Genomic DNA, 21,548 nt, shown 5'->3' on the forward strand with positions numbered 1-21,548 from the left:
AGAACAACCCACTCTAAAGGAGCGACATTAGACTGGATCATCTCCTAAGAAAATGCGATCCAAGAAATGTCAATCATTACTTGTGACTGGTCTGATCACCACTACATCACCTTCCAAATAGCCTAAAAAGAGAAAACATTATCGCAACCAATCAAACCCAAACATTGGATGAGAGACACTAGAAATCTGAACGTGGGGATTCTAAAAATACAAGTCGAGAAGGAACTCCAACCCCCTTCCGAATTAACGGATGTCAACGAGCTTACAGATCACTACAATCAGACGATAGCTAAAATAATTGACGACATTGCCCCGCTAAAACTTAAAAGAATACAGATCATAGATAAAAATCCTTGGTTCAATGGATCACTTAATGAAGAAAGACGGAAACTCAGAATAACAGAATGGAGACAAACTACGTCATCCCCCAACTTAAAAAATCTCAGAATAACCAGAAAAACCTACAATAAAAGTCTACTTAGATAAAAAAAAGAACTTTTTAGAAATTAACTTGAATATGCAAAGAACAGACCAAGGAAACTCTTTGATCTACTAAAAGATTAATCAAACAAGTTAGCCAAATCTTCCCTACTAACATCGAAATCAGACCTGAACTGTGAGGATTTTTCAACATTACCGATAAAGCCAGCTCATTGGAGAGAGAACTCTAGAATAACACTGAAAAAAACTCAAACCTTAGGAGTAAACCAGGGAGGAACTCTGCCTTAACTACTCGAGTAATACCCAAGAAAAAATGCCCATTGGTCAACCTTCAATATATATGATCAACCTGACATTACCAAAATTCTACTTTCTCTAAAACCAAAGAATCATTAAAATGACCCGCAGCCGGTTAAATGCTGGCCCTCCTGCTACTATATGGTCATCCCCTACTGGACTAAGATTATTAATGAATCGTTGGCCCAAGGATCAATTCCAGACTGCCTAAAAACAGGACAGGTGGTCCCTCTCGTAAAGAAACCTACTGAGAACCCATTGGACCCTAACAACGTTAGTGCAGTAGCAACCTTTCCCCTTCTAGCCAAAGTACTAGAAAAATGTGTGCACCATCAGTTAAGTCCGCACATTACTGATTTTGAGCTACTTAATGACTACCAATCTACGTTCAGACCAAACCATAGTACGAAAATAGCAATCCTACACAGAGTAGATGACGCTTTGCTAGTACTCGACCGTAATGAAACCTGTCTCCTGATCCTTCTGGACCTATCATCTGCATTTGACACAGTAAAGCATTCCAAAATTATTAGAGCACCTAGAAAATAAGATGGGCTTATCACGTACCTTACTGAAATGGTTCCACTCCTTCCTAGAGAACAGATTGCAAAGATTCCTTGTAGACAGCAAGCTATCCCCACCAACTCTGATTAAAATTGGGGTCCCACAAGGATCAACTCTATCCCCTTCACTATTTAACCTGTACATCGAACCATTAACTAAAGTACTGCATAAGGCTAACATCTCATTTCACATGTATGCTGGTGACACCCAGCTGTATATGAAGATATCAACTCCGGAAGAGATCGACACTATAAACAATGCACTCCAGGAAACCGTAGAATGGCTAGCTGACAATCATCTTAAGCTCAACTCACAAAAAACTGAATTTCTTCTGCTCTCCCCTCCTAAAAGTTCAGCAAAGATCAAAGAATGGACCAAGCTGATCACAGCACTAAACGGTACCCCTACTATAGTGGACTCAACCAAATCCCTGGGTGTCACACTGGACAAAGATCTAAACATGCACGCACACATCAATTCAATGGCAAAATACGCCTGTTTTCATCTGAATTACCTCCAAAAACTGAAGTCACTCATCGATCTTGATGATCTGAAATTGGCAGGACAATCAATGGTCATTTCAAAAATTGAATATGGATGCGCAACCCTATCAGGACTCCCTAAGATATCAAAAGCACCCCTAAAAGTGTGTCTCAATGCTGAAACTCGACTTCTAACTGGAACAAGAAAATACGACCACATCACTCCTCACCTGAAAGCCATCAACTGCCTACCATAAAAAGCAAGAATAGAGCAAAAAATTGCTTGTATCACTCACAAGGCAATACACCACAAAACTCCACATTACCTAGCTCATAAAATTACGCTATCCGGAGGCACTAGACGCTCAAGGGGATCGGAAGACTTTCTACTGAAACCAGCACTCTTCCGTAAGAAAAAACTTACGATAGGCCTTCACGGGAGCAACACCAAGGATTTGGAATTCGCTCTCACCGAATATGAAGAATCGCCTACGCTCCTCGATTCAAAAAGGAGACCAAGTAATTTCTGATGGGTAAATATCTCCCATAACGACCAACAGGGACGTCGAAGTAGTTATGTATAGAAATGTCAATACGATGTTCCTAATAAAGAACAAAGAAACTGTTCACCTCCCGATGCAAGATACTATAATTTACTGAACTTGAATAGCGAGCCTCTACTCCTGTAATTGACGCATGACAAGTCAATCTAGAATGTAATCTAATGATTTCTATTATTCCTCACTATATTTTTGTGTATGGACAAATATTTGCCAATATTAGCGGAACACATAGAGATGTTATGGATGTGAAAGTATTGGATATCTGCTGATATCGAAATGGTTGAAATGTAAAGCGCTCTGACACCCAACTCAGGGTCTGGTTCGCGCTATAGAAAACACAGAATAAATAAATAAATAAACAAACATAGGCCCTGGGTACCTGATAAGCAGGAGCCCAGGGCACACTCAGTCAAAGTACATCAACAATTCCGCAAAAAGTGGGGGCAACCATGCAGAAAGAAGTCACTTTCTCACATGAGGTAGTTGAACTGTGAAGCTACTGATTGAGAATGATACTCAGCACTACCTTTAAATCTTATTACTCAACCCTGGAGGCTCTATAATGCGACATAAGTTTGCCTCGCTGGGATTGTTTTAGCCAAAACTCTGAATTGCTATCCATTGCATCAGTCCACAACCTCCTAAAATATTGTCCTGTGAGAAAGATTTCCAGGAATGGGTACCTGCATAAGAGAGATTAGAACAGCATACGCGCTTGTCTGTGATGCTTAATATGCTGCTTATATTTAATAGAATGGATATTCAATATTATTTACAGAAATCAATTGACGTTTGTGTGCGACCAGTTATGGGATGGATTTTCATCCTCCGGATTAAGCTGCCTCAGTATAGTAAGCAACTTAGGTTCACTTATTCTTGCATCCTTCAAAAGAGTGAGCCCCCAAATTTCTATTATACCCAGTGTGCTAAACTATACTTAAAAGGGGTACCGTCAAACATATTGTTAATAAGTGAAATACCCTACCACCTGTTAATGGTGACAGAAGGGTGGTACAGTTGTGCATAAAGGTTATTTAACACCTTAATTCTTTCATGTCACATCCCCTCATTGTAAATTGTTTATACAAAGTATCTTCATAAGCTGTGACCGGAACATCCTAAGGAAATCCAGTTGTGAAAAGTTTGCAGTATCTAAATATACAAGTATGTTCAAATGCTGCCTGTAGGATCTTTGAAGCCTAGTTGTCCAGACATTTCCTAAAAATCAAATCTTCATTTTCTTTTTTTTACACGTTTAACCAATTGTGTCTTCTCCCAGTCTAATTACAGATCACCACTCTTCCCAACACAAGATCACTTGGCTAACCAGTAACCTTTTCTTTGCATTAAATCTCACATTAACACAGCAATCAGATTAATTCTCTTCCAGACTTAACTGCTCTAAAATGAGCTTCATGTCTCATACAGATTTGTATGCAAAATTTACATCACTTTTTATCTCAGCCTGAACTTTAGAATCTGATTTCTAGCTGAGCTTCTCACTTACAGTCTGGCAACTAGTGGATTCCTCCTTTGAGCTTCTCACGTCATTTTAAGTCTCAAGAAATGCATTCACATCATTGAGGTTTCCGCTGCCCTCCATAGTTTATACCTTGACGCTTGCTTCAATTTTAGACTTACCAGGATTGTGTCTACAGCTGTCAATATAACTCACAATCCTTACTTTAACAGGCGAGTCATTGTTAGTTATTATTATCCTGCTCCCTAAACTAGCCATTCCAATTTACTGCTACATGGCTCTTCCATTGGTCTCTTTTAGGGTAAACCCAGGGTTTGCCCTCTGCGGTCCTTGGAAGATTCTCTGATTAGATATTTGTTTTTCTCGAGACATTCTCAACTTCAGAAACCCTTTCACTGCTCATAACTTTCCATGGTAATTAAAGTAATCGGTTGGCTTTCCTAAATCACTCCATTTTTTCATACTTTTCCTTCCTTCAATCTCTCTCCTGTACCTTTCTTCAATGAACCACAGCCTTCTTTCTGTCCAGTAGCTATTCAGAATTGCTATAACCATCATCATTCTTCACTTGCCTCCCATTTTGTCTCTTATTTGCTACATAAGTATTTAGCCCATGGTTGGGTTCTTTTGATTGTAACATATTGAAAAAATAAATGACTGATTCCTTCCTGGCAACTTGGTAATCATTTATTAATTTTTATTAACCCTCTTTAAAGAAGCTGGATTCCTGGATGAGGTGACTTATGACAGCATTGCCCTAGGACCCGGTTTTGATCGTCCGTACCAGTTTGATCCCAGCGTGCGAGGGCCGAAGACCATCCAGCTATATAAGCATTTAAACCTAAAGAATTGTATTTGGACCTTTGATGCCTATTATGATATGACCGAATTAATTGATGTCTGCGGGGGATCAGTGACCGCCGATTTCCAGGTGACAAGAACATAAAATGTTTTTACACTGTAGGATAAATATGAAAATAGAAGAACTATAAACTGTATGATCTTGTATGCACTGCAATTTGGAAAATAGCCTTTACAACGCTTGTTTTATCTTGCATACTTTTACTACACAGGTATTATTTTTTTTAATGTTATTAAAAAAAAGTGATTTAGGTGTGAGTAGAGGTAAAGGGGTAAGGGTAATTTTATGGTTTGGGGTGGATAGAGGTAGAGGAGGTAAGTATAATTTTAGTGTTCAGTGTGGGTAGAGGTAACGGAAGGTTAGAGTAATTTTAGGGTTTAGTGGTGTGTAGAGGTAACACGAGGTAAGGATAATTGTAGGGTTCAGGGGTGAGTGGTAAGGGTTATTTTTAGGGTTTGTAGGTGGCTAGAGTTATAGAAAGGTAAGTATAATTTAAGTATTTAGGGAAGGAAGCAATTGTGGTCCCAGTCTTCAAGAACGGTGCTAAAAGTGACCCATCATGATATAGGCACATTTCATTGATAGATGCCCCAGTTAAAGTTCTGGGCAGGGTCCTTCTTGCACGCTTGGAAGATTAAGCATTCAATAATGGGATTATGTCCAATACTCAATATGGTTTCAGGAGCGGGCGGAGAGCAACTGAACAATGTCTTAATTTATCCTTAATCTTTAATAAGCATGGTAGGTCCATGAAGAGCTCTATCCATCTGGCCTTCGTGGACTTATCTAGCGCTATCGACACTCAACCGATATAAACTATGGGCCATGATGAAAGGTATGGGTGTCAAGTCAAGGTACGCTTTATTCGATTTAAATATGTCAAATCATACAAGCAGAGTACATAGCAATAAACATAAGATAATTAGTTAATGTAATCACAATTTAAGAGACATATAATACAATTTCATCATTAGAAATTAAGGAAAATAGATTAAAAAGTTAGCAGCTTTCTACAATTTACGCAACACAAGGACTAACAACAGATTTCAGTATGGCCTTAACCTAGATAAGAAACCAAGGTCACTTAAACAGAAGATGGGTCTTGCATATATTTCATTGTTCTGATCACCCCTTTCAAATATTTTACAGTTTGATTGTTAAAAGTTTCATCATTTAGGAATTGCAGCTTAAGAAAAGCGGGTCAACATTGTCCCAGACCTTGCAGTTTCAAGGATCCATCTTTTCCTAAGTAAAGTAAAACACTTACAGAAAAATAGTGTGTGAATTGTGCACTCTGCAGATGTTTAATCACAGGGGCATAGACAAAGAGCATGTGACCAGTCATTTACCTGAGGGAAAGTTACCAGGTTATGGAAATTGCCAAGACGTAAGCGTGTCACTAACATCCTGTTATAATTTCTATGAGGTAGTTTATTGGTAGGGTTGGATTCCTGGCTGAGTCAAGAGTAGTTAATTAGCTCTGACTGAGATTTTCATTATATTAGATGACAATCTAATAATCTCCAGACAGTTAATACATAAAGCCTTGAGTAACTTCCCAGAGATAAAAGACAGATTATCTGGGTTAGCAAAATATTCTGAGCGATCTAGGTCATGCTTAAAGTTTTTGACATAGGCGAGCCAGGAAATACGTTGTGCCTGTTGCAAATTCAGACAATCTTTAATCACGCACCGATTGAGGCCAGTAGTAACACCTGTCCAGACCTTATGCCATAATAAGATTGGCTGGATTCGAATAAGGTTGGACCGGTATTACAGCCCTAATTCAGCGTGGCAAATATATGTAGCCGTAGAATTTAGGACGGCTAATAAAAATCTCAAAAGCCTATTCTCGGCTTGCTGAAGGGGATCTATATTTGCATATCCCCAAATGCCAGCTCCATGTAGATCAACTGAAATACATTTAGCTTTATATATTCTCAGCAAGTCCTCGATAGGGCGCTTCCCTAACTTCCTGGAAAAATGAATCAAGGCATCAATGGCTTTTGCAAAAAGCAGTTTTCTATAATTGACGGCTTTTGACCACAGGCTCCTATTATCAAAAACAATTCCCAGGTAGGAAAAATAATTAGTGAATTAGAGTTTTTTGTATTAATAAAAATGTTGTGGCACTTCACACTGGGCTTACTGCATTTCATTACAAAGGTTTTACTAATGTTAACATGGAGATCCAGGCTCGACATATAAGAGGCAAAACTTGTCACGATTTTCTGCAGGCCTATTGGGGTGCGGGCTAGCAAGACCGTGTCGTCAGCGTATAGCAAAGCACCAATTGTCCTTTTACCTAGCCTGGGTAGGTGTTGGCATTCCCTAGATATAGTGTCCCCCAGGCTATTTATGTAAAGGGTAATAAGGAGGGGCACTAAAACGCACCACTGCCTGACACTCTTCCTGACAGGGAAACTAGGGCTGAGTCTGCCAGTTCTGCCATAACGCACCGTAGCCCGGGCATCTAAGTACGACTGTTTGAGGAAGTTGATTAACGACATTTCCACCCCATATCCTCTAGGATGCGCCACAACTTCTGGTGGTTAATACAGTCAAATGCCGAACTTAAGTCGACGGAACACATAAAAAGGTTCCATCTTTTTGCCTGCATATATTTACCCATTATGAGGTTCAGGTTCAGACTCTGTTCCACAGCACCGTGACCTTGACGGAGTCCGTACTGTAGTTCTGAGAGGACACCTGAATCCTCCACCCACAACTGCAGTCTGTTCAGGACCGCACGTCCAGCAACTTTCACAATGGAATCTAACAAAGAAATGGGTCTGTAACAGGACGGATCGTTACGATCGCCTTTCTTGAAAATAGGAACGAGAATGGATTCCGTCCATGTCAGGGTAAACCCTTGTGTGCACCAAGCCCTTAGAACCAGGGTTAAAAGTGGGCCCCAAAACAATGGGCATGATTTGAATAAATTCTACAGGAATACTGTCGGGTACCGGAGCAGCCAGGATCACCTTGTCCTCATTGAAATCGATGCAGATTGGAAAGTGACTTACAGTGCCTGGTCCAGTGTCCTCTCTGGTATTGGGTGATGCGTTGTTACAGTAAAGGCTGGAAAAGTGAGACACCCAAGGTCTTCCCCAATCGAGTTTTCGAAACTTAGGGAGTTTTTCGGGACCAGGAACGAAGGATTTATGGCCTTCCGAAAACCTTTCATGTCCTTTAAAGCAGAGGCTCGCTTAAGGGCCTGCCATAGTTCTGATCTAATAGTCTCCTTCCGTGCTTTAAGCGATTTCTTGTATGCCGCCCTTACCCTTTTTATTGCTACCTGGTCTCTCCTTTGCTGGTGTAGGGCAAGTTTCAAAGCTGCATGAGACCTACTGCAATAGGAATCAAACCAACCTTGCGTACCTTTGAAGGATCTTTTGGGGTTGATTGTTAAGCTATTGTGAATGGCCTTTGAAATTTTACAGAAAGAACTAATAATATTGACATCTAGCTCAGTCTCATCGAGGCATACTAAAAAATCTGTTTTGCAATTAGTTAAAAGTGATTTAGTAAAAAAAAAAAAAAAAGTATCTCCACCTGGCCATCTAATCGTATATCCATTAGTTCTATCAATTACAGGGTCCTGCAACGGACCTATGACCATATGTCCAGTTGATAGCAATTTGGACGGCAGGTCTACATTAACACTAATTGGAAAATTTTCACTAAAGGCGACAGTGTGAGTTTTAAAATGTTATATTCTATCGGCTTATCTATTGGATATTAAAAGAGAGTCTATAATTGTGCACGACCATTAAATGTACAGCTAAACGGTATGGGTGGTGAACAGAAGTCGTTGGCGAAGCCAAGATCCATAATGTATTTGACCAAATTTAGCGTATCCCAAAAGAGGTAATGAGAGAAATGAGAGGTATCTATATCATCATCGGATGCTAGACCACAATATCCTCCTGCCATATGAGTGCAAAGACTAGTATTAAAGTCCACGCCCCAAATTACTCAGAGGTCTTTGGTTATGGTCCCGTAAATAGAGTCCAGGTCCTCCTGTAACTGCCTTAAAACTTCCCTGATTTGCAACACGTGTATGTTATTATAAAAGTTCAGAAGCACAGTACAATGGAATTTGTCAATATACATTTTTAAAACCTGATAGTAGGTATTGGATACTACAAGGGCTATCTTAACTACGTTCAACCTATGCGAAACGAAAGTACATAGGCCACCCTTATTCCTCCCATGGCTGGACAAGGTAGCAGGGGTAAAAATGTTTTAAACCCATTAGTGTGACAGATCTCAGCTGCCCAGGTTTCCTGAAAGCATAAAATCTCGAAGCCATAAATAAAATTAAGCCGGTCTGGATCAACCAATTTAGTGATTAGACCTGCCACGTTCCAAAAGAGTATATTCGTTAAGCTAGGCTGAGATTCGCCATTAGTAATGAACCTGGTAGGACCACAAACAGCATTAGAAACCTTTGAATGATGGAGAAAGTAAATGTAAATGTAAATGTAAGGGACATTTCTACCGCGCGACTTTCACTCCAAGGAGTATCTTGGCGCTCACACAACTCAGATGGGGGAGTTGGAAGGGAAAGGGGTGTCCTGAGTTCTACACAAACATTACACTAGGGTCCTACAAGTGGCGTCAGGCAAAGAAAAAATCCAAATTTTTAAAGCCTTCTGGAAGGGGGCTTCTTGAGAAAAAGACCGCAAGAAAAGGGGAAGTTTGTTCCAGGCTTTAGTTCCCAATACAAAAAGGGATTTGCCACCCTTTGTGGCCAACTTGAAGTGAGGGGGAGTAAGTAAGTTCTGGCTCGCAGATCTCAGACAGCGCGTTGGATGGTATCTTTTAAACCCGTTGCATAAATAGGTTGGGCCTCGTTGGTGAAATGCCCTAAAGGTGATTAAAAGAAGTTTAAACAAGATTCTTTTACCTATTGGCAGCCAGTGAAGGGTGTTTAAAGCTGCTGAGGCTGATGACTTACGGGGCAGGCGCAGTACAAGGCGGGCTGCCGCATTTTGGACCATCTGTAATTTGTGGAGAACAATGTAAATGTGGGATACTTGTAAAGCGCACTGTTATTCTACCCGAGTGTCCTGGCGCTGTAGACCGCTGGGGAACCCGTCCTGGTTTTCCCTGTGAGATGGTCTCTTTCTGTGTATCTCCAGGGTGAAACCAGGCATCCCCGGCGTCTGTGGGGGGGCTGTTGTAGAGATGAGGCAAGCTTAATGCCCAGAGTTACCGAGTGTGTTCCCTGATTAGAGTAGGCACTGAGGCGAGAATTATCGAGTCCGTTGACCCTGGTCCAAGACCCTGCCGCGTCGGGAATTGAACCCTGGTCCCGGGCCGTTCTCTGCTTACAGGTCTGCCGCCTCTAACCAGTGAGCCACACCTCTCCACTCTCCAAGTAAGTTAAGGGATGCCGGTAATACGTGATTTTAGTTGTCAAATGATGTCCCTGCATGTTGTCACACGAAGCAGTATGATCATGAGCCACTTCGCTATCTGGATGTGCTTCAATCATTAGCCCCGGGCATTGCAAGGTAGAGGTGTCATTTAAACCTAGAGGCTAGAGGATTTGTTTTTAGCGGGCCCACTAAAATCTGCCTGTTTTGTGGTAGGAATGAGTCAGTCTATATCTTCCAAAGATGGAAGTATTTCGAAACTATTTTGTAAAGGGAGACTAAATTGTTGGCGGTTAGTAGGGATTGTAGGCCTAAATAATGAAGGCTGGTGTACGTGGTGCCTAGGATGGTTAAAGTATCCTAATGGTAGAACACTAATTCCATCTTGTGACACATGGTCACTACTTAGTCTAAACAGGATCTCACATACTAGTCTTGGTGACCTAAAAGTGAGAACAATGCAGTCGCCAGGCAGTGTTTTTTCCTTCTCCCTACCCAGCCTACTCTTCTCACCATCTTAAATTCGCCAAACAAAGCCTCTGTGAACCCGATTTTGGTCCCGGGCCAACAGAGAGCCTTGTTTCTCAGTGTCTTCCATGATTCAAATACCTGGGTGGAAGGGTGTGGTACATTCACTACAAATATAGTATATGGTGTAGCTTCGGAGGACAAGTTCAGTCTCGCCTCCACCCTTCCCGTTGCGATTGTGTCTCAGAGGGGTGGCAGTTAGGGTTCACTAGACTTGGTGTGGGCTGAAGCGGGATTGAGTAGAGGGCCAGTAATAGGCATGGGTCCTAAGGGCCCACAATTTAAGTGTGCAAATAATTTGCCTGGGAGGAAGAGGTCACAGCTCCATCAGCCGATAAACAGTCTGAGGGGTTGCGTGAAGAGTTAGTGGTATGTGCTCCTTGACCCTTTCTTAGCACATCCTCAATGGCTGTTACCCTAACCAGCATGGGTTCTAGGGGCGTTGTAACCATAGTCTGAGGAGCATTTATACCCAGGCCTTCCCCTATAGGAACAGTAAGCTGTGATGACCCATTTAGGCTAGACAATTTACGTAATTCAGAGTCCAGAAAGTCTAGTCGGCTCCAAATTTCAGCAAAGCTGTTGACAATTAGTACTTTCAGTTGGGCAAAAGCCATACCTGTGGTAATTCCCCCAGCAATTACAGGTACGATATTCTCTGGGGCGCCGCCTATGGGTGCCAATAAAGGATAGTTAGTCTGTGTGCCAGTAGTGCCAGTATGGGTGTCAAAAAAGCATTAGTAACCCTACTCCGTAGGCTTCACTCCAGTCACCATAAGATATGGCAGTGAAGGGGAAATAACCCACCCAATTATATCTATGGAGGGAGTTAGGCAAGGATACATCCTACCCCCTTTTTGTTTTTAATTCATACTCTAGCCTCCCTCAATGCAGCCAGAATTTCCAGTATCCAAACTCTATTGCTGCAGTTCCAAACCAACCAAACCCTGCCAGCTAGCACTTTCATGCGCCTACTGGGAATGAGGACTTCAGGCATTGCAAATGTACCTCAAGCAAGGCTACACATGCGCCCATTACAAGAATGCTTAGCACACCAGTGGAATCAGTCATTGAGTCAATTGACAGATCTAGTTTTAGTAAACAGCCGCACCCATTGCTCCCTGCAGTGGGGGAAGCCACAAAATTATCAAAAAGGCGGCCTTTCATTGACCCTGTTCCACAAGTCGTGCTAATAGCGGATGCATCTCTCACCAGTTGGGGCGCTCATCTCCATCATTACACAATCCAAGGTCTCTGTGACGACAAACACCGATGTCTCCACATCAACTATCTAGAGCTTCTAGCACTGTTTCTTACGCTGAAAGCCTTTCAGTCTCATCTCACAGGCAAAGTTGTCATCGTCCGCAAAGACATGACAGCAATGTACCATGTACAAAAACAAGGGGGGGGACACGCACTCTCCAACTGTCACGCCTGTCTCAGACAATTTTGAAATGGGCAATCTATCACAAGGTTCACCTTCTAGCAGAACACCTCCCGGGAGTGAACAATCCAATCACCGACCTCCTCAGCAGAAGGAGACAGCAAATACACAAGGGGGAACTTCATCCCCAAGTTCTCCTTCCATATTTTCAACAATGGGGATACCTACAAATAGATCTCTCCACCGCAGTAGACAATGCCCAATGCCCAAACTTCACCTCCAGGTTCCCACACCCTCTCTCCAAAGGTAAACCCTTCAGGGATATTTGCCTATGCTTTTCTGCCTCTCCCACTTCTTCTGCTTCTGGTTCGGAAACTCAGGCAAATATCACTCACACTGATTTGGGTACCTCCCACATGAGCCTGTCAACCATGGTACACCACCCTCTTAGAGCTCTTAGTAGTGCCACATCAAAAGCTACATCTCACCTCCAGTCTCCTCACTCAGAACCGTGGAGAAATCAAGCATCCAAATCCTAAGGAGTCCAACTTAGCGATTTGGCTCCTGAAGTCATAGAGTTTGGATATTTAAATTTACCACCAGACTGTATGGCTATTCTCAAAAAAGTAAGAAAACCTACTACCAGAGCTTGCTATGCAGCAAAATGGAAACAATTAGTTGTTTATGCAATAACAACCAAATTATACTTCTAGATGCTTCTGTTCAGAACATTGTCTATTACCTTTTACACCTACAGCAATGTGGGCTAGCCTACACATCTATTAGGTTGCACCTTGCAGCAGTAGCTGTGTATTTGCAGAACAGACAACATTTGTCTTTGTTCAAAGTTCCTGTCATCAAAGCATTTATGGAGGGCTTAAAAAGAGTTATACCACTAAGAACTCCACCGGTACCAGTGTGTAATACTAATATTGTACTTACAAGACTTATGGGTCCACCCTTCTTTTAGTTCCATAAAGATAGGGTAGTTCTTCGCACCAATTCCAAATTCCTTCACAAAGTAGTAGTTGAGTTACCTGTGTTCTTTCCTCATCCTGATTCAGTAGCAGAACGAGCTCTTCACACACTTGACGTCAAAAGAGCTTTATTGTATTAAATCGAAAGAACAAAAGATTTTCGTAAAACCAAATAACTGTTTGTTTCATTTACACCTCCTCACAAAGGCAAACCCATTTCTAAAACTGGCATTTCAAGATGGATTGATAATTGCATGTAAACTTGCTAAGCAAAAGCCAAAATAATTTTATCTACACCCCTAGAGCACATTCTTCTTGCTAGATAGTGGTGTCTATGGCCTTTTTTGTTAACATTCCTATAGCTAACATTTGTAAAGCAGCAACATGCTCTGCACCGCACACATTTACCAAACACTATTGTGTGTATGTACTACCACGTCAACAAGCCAGTGTAGGGCAGGCAGTGCTAAAAACACTTTTCCAGACAAATGCAACATCTACTGGTTAGCCCCGCTTTGGAAGAATACTGCTATAAAGTCTATGCAAAGCTTGTGTATCTACAGCACACATGCAACAAACATATTATGTTACTTACCCAGTAAGCATCTCTTCTTCGCATGTAGCGCTGTAGATTCACATGTGCCCTCCCACCTCTTCTGGCACCTGTAGTTGTTTCAATTCTCAGTATGTACACTATTTACGCATGCACATCTCTTTACTACACTCATTCACTGCATTTTCACCCTCTTCCGGGAAAACAATCTAACAATTGAGTTGATGCCCATGCGCACTATCACCGAAAGGAGGAGTCACCTTACCTCCTGACTGGTAAGAAAAACAACATGCGAACATCCGGACCCAACATTAGATGGCAGAAGTATGCAAAGCATGTGAATCTACAGCTCTACATGACAAGAACAGATGCTTACTGGGTAAGTAATATAATCCTTATCAAATCATATACAATGGTATGGGGACCTAAAACCTCTATTTTATTGTGAAGGTAAAGACAATAGAAAAGGGCAACTATTTCTCATGCCTGGGCAATCTATTTAATAATTAGATGAAATGGGAAGCACTTTTAACTTTGAGAGCGCAGCAGACAAGTAGGACGGTGGATTTACTATTTCATTTTGCTTTTAAATTGGGGTATAAGCCTGTGAATGACCTAACATCCCTTGCTAGAGCTAATTGGTTCTCCATTGCCACACTTGGGGCTACGCTAAAAGCCAACAGCTTGTAATAATCAAAAATAAGTGTATTAAAAGATTATTGATGCTACCGAAATGTGCTCCTACCCTATTCTGCCACAGCGAATTTTGTCTAGAATTTATAGAAGATTGTATGGGTAGTGCACCTTTGTTCATATAGGCCAAGCTTTGGATTTCAGATGACTTAATGTTTTCATGCGATGTTATCAAACACTGCTTAAAATCAGACAATGTTTTAATGATTCCATGGTCTCATTATCTGAGGACAAAATACCATGAGATTGGTATAGAACATGTGTAAAAAAACCTTGAAGGAACTCCACCAAATGCCAAAACTAGTATCAAAGAGGCGTAACGTATTAATGGCAAGAGGCGTAGTAGTCACCAACATAGTGATATTGGAAAGCCCCACTTGTTTCCTGCCCCTCCAAATTGTATTTATCTTTCTCTATTAAGTCTCAGTTTCGATTTTACCTAACCAGGTTCCGTTTATGCACCATTCACTTTTTGCTGGCATTTCCATGGCAAGGAGGGTTGTCACACAGACTTATACCCTGTCTGTGTGAAAATTTCTCCATCCAAAGCAGTATGCACTTTGTACCATTTTGCACATTGTATAAATTGGTGAGAACCAGATTCCTGCTCGCTCTATCAAGGAATATTCGCCCTTGTTCGAATATTAACGGTTTTAACTTTTTACAGTCACTGGCTACTGCTGAATTTTGCATAGTATTAGCTGATTACATAAGAGGTTCTATCGTGATTAGAAAGCATTATGAGTAAATCTGTACAAAGAGCCTTAGGGTAACAGTTTGATGCTTAAATTGATCTTCTGCAAAAGCTTAACATAATATAGTTGCAGTTTTATAAAGTATTTTATGTTTTACTTTTATTGTGAATTTTGTATGTACTGTATTTTTTTTCTCTGAATCTTTGAATATTTTTATGGTTCTCTGAACTGAAATAAAGTTATTCTTGACTTGAAGTATTTAGGGGTGGGTGGAGGTAAGGGACATTTTGTTATCTGATTGCGATATCTAGTTGCTGATTCCTTAACTTTTGGATTCTCTCTTTGTGACAGACTGGATCCGGAAACTTTTCAGCAGCCGTACCTCTGTGCATCATTAATGTCGTAGCGTGACTCCTTATTGGCATCGTCCACGCCTGTGATGTCACCGGTGTCCATATAAGACGTCCACTGATGCGCTGATATCAGTATCTTTTTTTCCACGCAGATCTTGGAAGCTGTACCTCTGGACATTTTGGCCAACTTCGATGGATTTTCCTTGAGGGAAACTGTGCCTTTTTCATGCCGTCTGGTTTTAAAGACTTGTGGGTCCTGTGGTCTGCAGATGTTGGCCACGGATCCCCATCTGTATGTGTTGCCTGGTTGAGCACCATAATTCGGCGTTATGTGATTCCTGTCAACTACTTCGTCCTAAGGCACTTTAGGAGCGGCAGGTGATGCTGTTGGCGGCACAGGTGACACAGCCCTCCAAGATGACCCATAGGCATCGGTCTCCTTCGCACTCCAGGGACTGTCAGTGGCGTCTCCCCAGGGACGGTTTCCGTGGATGCCATTCTTGTCTCGCAGTAAGTCACGATGAAAGTGGTTGAAGCTTGTGTAGTCTGGAGAAGGGTCAGCCCCGTCCTTCCCAACATATCCTGGAGCCCGGGCAACTCTAACCCAGATCTGGGAATCTTATTATTCCCTTCAAAAGATTTTTGGGTCTACACCTTTTCCTGTAGTGCATTCAGGCCTCAAAGAGGTGCAGGAGACAAAGACTTTTACAATGACCATAGGTTCACCCTAGGTGTCAGTCAGGCCATTGCATGCCATATCTTGATCGATGCCGGTGACCAGCCTTCGAGGTTACTTCCTTAAGTGTCTAGCCCCGAACACCCAACTTGGTTAACGGCGCGGATGGTGCATCTCTCCGAGACTCCCACTTTTGGTGCCGGCAGCAGTTCATCCTATGTTGATGATGGCATCGCATGATGCATCACAACTTTCCCTCTCCATTGCCGATGAGAGCGCCACTCTGTACTGTCCACAGTTGGACGGCATAGATGTTGCCACAGCTCGACAAACAGCATCAGACTCAGAGCTTAAAGAGCAGGCTGGCTTAGGCATCAATTCTGGGCTCCTTGTGGACCGACCTCCTACTCTTCCTTCTCAGCCTAGTGAATGTGGAGGTGAAGGAGAGAAACTATTTGTTTCTGACTCCGATCCACCCCCTTTGGACACCAGTTGGGTAATGCAAGTGGTTTGTAATCCTCTCCAGCCTTGGGCCTTGTATCTCCACCTGAGTTAGCTTCAGAGGTAGCTCCTCTTTCACATACATGTTAAAATAAGTTGCTGAGGATTTCTACATGCCACTTCCTTCTGTGACTGTGTCCAGGGACCCTTTGTTGGCCGGTTTGCACCAGAGTCAGTCTGGAGCACATTCGGCGCTTCTTGATTGCGAATGCTTTATTTCACATCTTGTTAGGGGCCTGGGCTAAACTTGATACGGGCCCTCATATTGTACGTCCTATTGCTCATAGGCATCATCCGGCCACTGATTACCCGGCCTATCTTATTAAACATCCTACTCCTCAAAGCCTCACGGTTGAGGCTGCTTTGGCTGCTTGAAATATTGATACTATTCCGCCTACCCCACCAGATCAGGAGGATATAAGACTGGATACTTGGACCAGGCACATTCTTTCCTCCACCAGTTTAGCTTTGAGGTACACCAATACTTTTTGTGTCCTTACTCGTTTCACTCATGCTCTGTGGGATTCATTGACAGATATACTACCATTCCTTCCGGAGGAGAGTCGTGCTGCTCTTGCTCCCTTGCTACATGATGGGCAGCAGGCGGCCAAGTTTCCAATACGTTGTGGTATGGATACTTCTAATTATTTTGCTTGGGCCTCTTTAGTAGTGCTCCTTCGCATTGCTTGGTTGCACACCTCTATCTTCTTCAAAGGCAGTTCAACTTACACTGGTTGACATGCTCTTTGATGGCACTCATCTATTTAGTGTGCAGGCTGAAGGCACGGAAGTTCTGTTCCTTATCTGTGTCTACCTCTTTTTTTCTCCGTTACTAGTTTGTCTTTGAATTCTTACGAAATATGCACATTTTTATTACGGTCTTTGCTGTTATTTCACCTGTTGCTCACACTCAAGTGTGGTGTTCCTGTTTTCTACAGGTATTTAACACTGTCAAGGACAGGTTGTTTCTCTTCTGAGTCCTACCTGGGTTTAGTCCCTATTGTATAGCTTGTTGTTCTCTGAAGATGAGCTCCATTCTCAATAGACCTTTTTCTGATGGTGAGGGATTACCTATGTACCTGCTCCTAATCAGGTATTTTTCAGTATGCTTATTTGCTTTCAAATTCTCTTTATTTCGATTAAAAAAATCATAAGGCTTATTAGCATGTATATAACTTGTTGCGTGTGATTCCTCTGGCAATGAATCGCGTCCCCTTCTTTATCCTTTCAGGACATATACTTTGGGTATCTTTTGTTGCCTTCAGGTGTTGAATCCCCCACTGAGTCAGTAGAGAGCTTGTCTTCTCTCTGCAATCTATGTGGTGGCCTTGCTGGTAGTTCATCTGGGTATTCTTTGTTTTGTATCCTGAATTTATTCAGCAGCTCTTTCCCTATGCTTCAGCAAGTGGAAATAATCTGAGGAGGTCACCACACCAATTTTGACACTGGTCTCAATGTCCTGGTGATGACTCTTCCATACAACTAAAGAATCTTCATATATGTTTTTGTTACAGATTTACGTATCCAAAGAAGGTGAGTGAGTGTATCGGGATCCCGAAAAGGACCGCAGTAGGTATGAAAGGCTGACGGATATCGTTGATGAATGTGTGACTACAAGAGTCCGCCCCCTCCGGGATTGGTAACGGCTGCATACTATCTGTAGCCCGTATACTAATTTTGACGGTGGAAACCGTAAGTACGGTAACATCACTACACCACAGCACACCTTAGCGTGTGTGCTGTAATACACTCACTCACTCCCCTTCTTTGGTCCTGAAGAAAGCCTCAGCATATCTTATTGAGGCTGAAACATGTCGACCAGGTAAGGAGGATAAAGAAGATCAATCATATCTTCACAATGATCCCCTCTCCATTTTTAACCGTGCCCTAGAACTCGAGAATAAAGGTATCCATTGAGTATCTTAGAGGTACTTTTAAAACCACACTCTCAGCACTCCCTCCTCACTCAAATAAAACCAAAACAATCCGCTGTAATTCAGGCGTCGTAGCACAGCCGGGTTGCACTCGGCAGCCTGGCTGGGAACCCAATGATAAAGGATGCCACCAACTATGTTGGTGGGTGAGTGTTCTTTAAAAAAAAACTGCGTTTTTTTCCATTCCAGTGTATGACATTTGGGATCCCCTCCAAGGTCTGTCCACTTTGTTGTTTACTAATTAAATCCAGGGAGAAGGACGCTCCCCTTGTTTTCCTTGCTCTCTCTTTGTTGTTATTATATTTAATCTCCATTGTTCATCACTACTAGTTCTCACAAAGTTATCATCCATCTTCTTGGACTTGGTTGTTCTTTTGAATTCACTGTTTTCTGCAGCTTGATGTCCATGGAAATGTTTTTAGTATGCTCTTTAAGGTGTCCTAATATTCTAACCTTCAGGGGCTATTATTATGACTATGTATTTGTTTTATTATTGGGGTTCTTCTTTCTTTCCTTAGAATGTACCCTTCTATCATGGGTTACATTTCTTTCAGGGAAAAGGCTCTTTTTAGCCTAAACCTGGGTGTACTAAGGACTGTCAGATTACTGCCCTTCTACTTACTGTGATTTAGAAGTTTTCTTCTTCTATAAGATATTTTCTCCTCCAATTAGTCATTTTGGCTCTTGTTCTGCTAGCATCCTATCAGTTAATTGGCTTTTTATTGTTTGGTCTTATCCCTGTGGAAATATAGCCCACTTATTGCAGTCAGGTAGGGGATGTAGCTGGGTGGAGCGTATGCTTTGGATGTTGAGGATGTTTTGGATCTCATTATTATTTAATTTTATCTCTAATCCTCAGTCAGTTTATGCTCTCTCTGATATCTCTTGTCATTAAGTAAGCAGAGTGAGTATCTTTTTCTGTGATTTCCAATATTGTATTTTCTTCACCTTGTCCTCTTTAGGCCAAGTGATATCCTTATTTCCTTGTTTTCTTTTTACTGTGGTCTTCAGGATTATATTCTTTGCAGCCTTATTTACAGCTCTTGGCTGGCTTGCATTGTTAATGAGTAATGATCCAGGTTTTTTTTTAGGGGGTATAATCTCTTTACCGATTGTTTTGTAACTTTGTTCCTGATTATTCAGTTCCAGGCAATTTGTTCTTTTTGCACATCAGCATGGTGGTAGCTTCTGTCTGTTATTGGGATGTTTACATATACATGGCTGTATGTGTGTGTGTATATATATATATATATTTCACAACAGGTTTCCCCGGTCCCGGGGATGGGTGGAGTCGCAGACAAAAACGGCAATCAATCGCTTGTTTCAGTTAAATTTCTGAAGTTAAACAAACCTGTTGTGAATTGTCAGCGGTTGGCTCAACCGCAGGAGTAACGCGACCAAGGGAAAGTAGCGCCTAGCGAAGAGGAAGGGAGCCAAGCGGTGGATATATATATATATATATATATATATTCTCGCTCCGTTGCACCAAAATCCGGGTCACTCGCAGGCGGGTGCCTCACGTGGCGGCGCCCCACGTGTAAATCGCAGCTCAAGTTTCTTTCAAGTCCAAAGAAAGAAATTACGGCACTCACAGGGAAAGTGTTCAGTAAGTTTTTACTCGCTCAGCAGACAAACGCGTTTCGGTATTTCCTTCGTCAGTGTCTACCATTGACACGGAAGGAAGCGTGTTTAAAAGGTTTACGTCACATTTGTGCATATACATAGAAAGAGGACTGACGTTATACCTCCGTGAAAAACGCTATTAACATAGTAAATTACTTTTTGCATCAACATTTCAGTATTCACAATCATTAAGGCATGTAAATTACATTTCAAATTTAGAAGCACTTTGTATTTTGTGATTTACCCACATTTTAGCATACAAGTGTAAAGTATATTTGCCTTAGTTGTGTAGTGTGAGTTATTATACTTTACACTTGCATGCTAAAATGTGGGTAAATCACAAAATACAAAGTGCTTCTAAATTTGAAATGTAATTTACATGCCTTAATGATTGTGAATACTGAAATGTTGATGCAAAAAGTAATTTACTATGTTAATAGCGTTTTTCACGGAGGTGTAACGTCAGTCCTCTTTCTATGTATATGCACAAATGTGACGTAAACCTTTTAAACACGCTTCCTTCCGTGTCAATGGTAGACACTGACGAAGGAAATACCGAAACGCGTTTGTCTGCTGAGCGAGTAAAAACTTACTGAACACTTTCCCTGTGAGTGCCGTAATTTCTTTCTTTGGACTTGAAAGAAACTTGAGCTGCGATTTACACGTGGGGCGCCGCCACGAGAGGCACCCGCCTGCGAGTGACCCGGATTTTGGTGCAACGGAGCGAGAATACGATTACGGGGCACCGCGCTCACACAAGCAAGCAATACCGAAGACCACGCAAGAAGAAACCCGACACAGCGAGGCTTCGCGACCGGGTAAGATCGTGTGCGTGTAGGAGTGCTGAATGTTTATGGTGAGACGCAAGGCGAAGGGAAAGTGTGTACAGTAAATACCAAACTATGGAAGATGAGATGTTTGGTGACAAGGCTCGGCAGGAAGCGGCGAGTGGCATGTTCCAAAAACGCCAGAAAGAGACAGAGGGTGCAAAACCCGATGGGAAGACGAATCAAAATGATAAAGACACACTGACAAGTTTGTTTATCAAACTGGAGAGACTGCGCGAAAGAGAGACTAGAAAATGGTGGGAAGCCACCTCTCTACAAAGCTACGTGGATGTAAATAGGGTGCCAAGAGGCCTTAGAATCTACACGGTCCCGGCATACGAAAACCCTGATCCCCGACTGTTGGAACTATGGGCAGAACACACAGCCCTATCCAGTCAAGGGATGCTAAAATTGCTAATTCGATTCGCATGGAGTGACAGAGAGAAGGCGATCAATGAAATCAAGGCATTGGAGGACGAGATCAATAATGACACAAATACCCAAAGGAAAGAAGAACTGAGAACGGAAATGAGAAAGCGACTGGAAAAATACGAATTGAAGATTCGCCAAAGGAAACAAGAAAAATTCGAGAGGGACGAGAGAGACTACTCCCAAGGCAGGATTTTAACATTCGCGAAAAAATTCGATGCCCCACGGAGAGAAATGAAGAAAAGAGCTGCCCGCGCGTCCCAACCGAGAGTTGAAACTTCTGAATCAGAAGTCACCGAAAA

The 21,548-nt window shown here is 42.0% G+C and overlaps 1 protein-coding gene across 1 annotated transcript in view; it reads left to right on the plus strand.

Moving 5' to 3' along the window:
* Positions 1–21,548, plus strand: part of FRAS1 (Fraser extracellular matrix complex subunit 1) — a 1,313,599-nt gene that overhangs the window by 742,818 nt on the left and 549,233 nt on the right. Inside the window, exon 19 of the mRNA XM_078676362.1 lies at positions 4,544–4,758. Coding sequence (XP_078532488.1) covers positions 4,544–4,758 — 215 coding nt within the window. The remainder of the gene's footprint in view (positions 1–4,543; positions 4,759–21,548) is intronic.

Source organism: Lissotriton helveticus, chromosome 2_1 (assembly GCF_964261635.1).
Source record: "Lissotriton helveticus chromosome 2_1, aLisHel1.1, whole genome shotgun sequence".
NCBI lineage: Eukaryota > Metazoa > Chordata > Amphibia > Caudata > Salamandridae > Lissotriton > Lissotriton helveticus.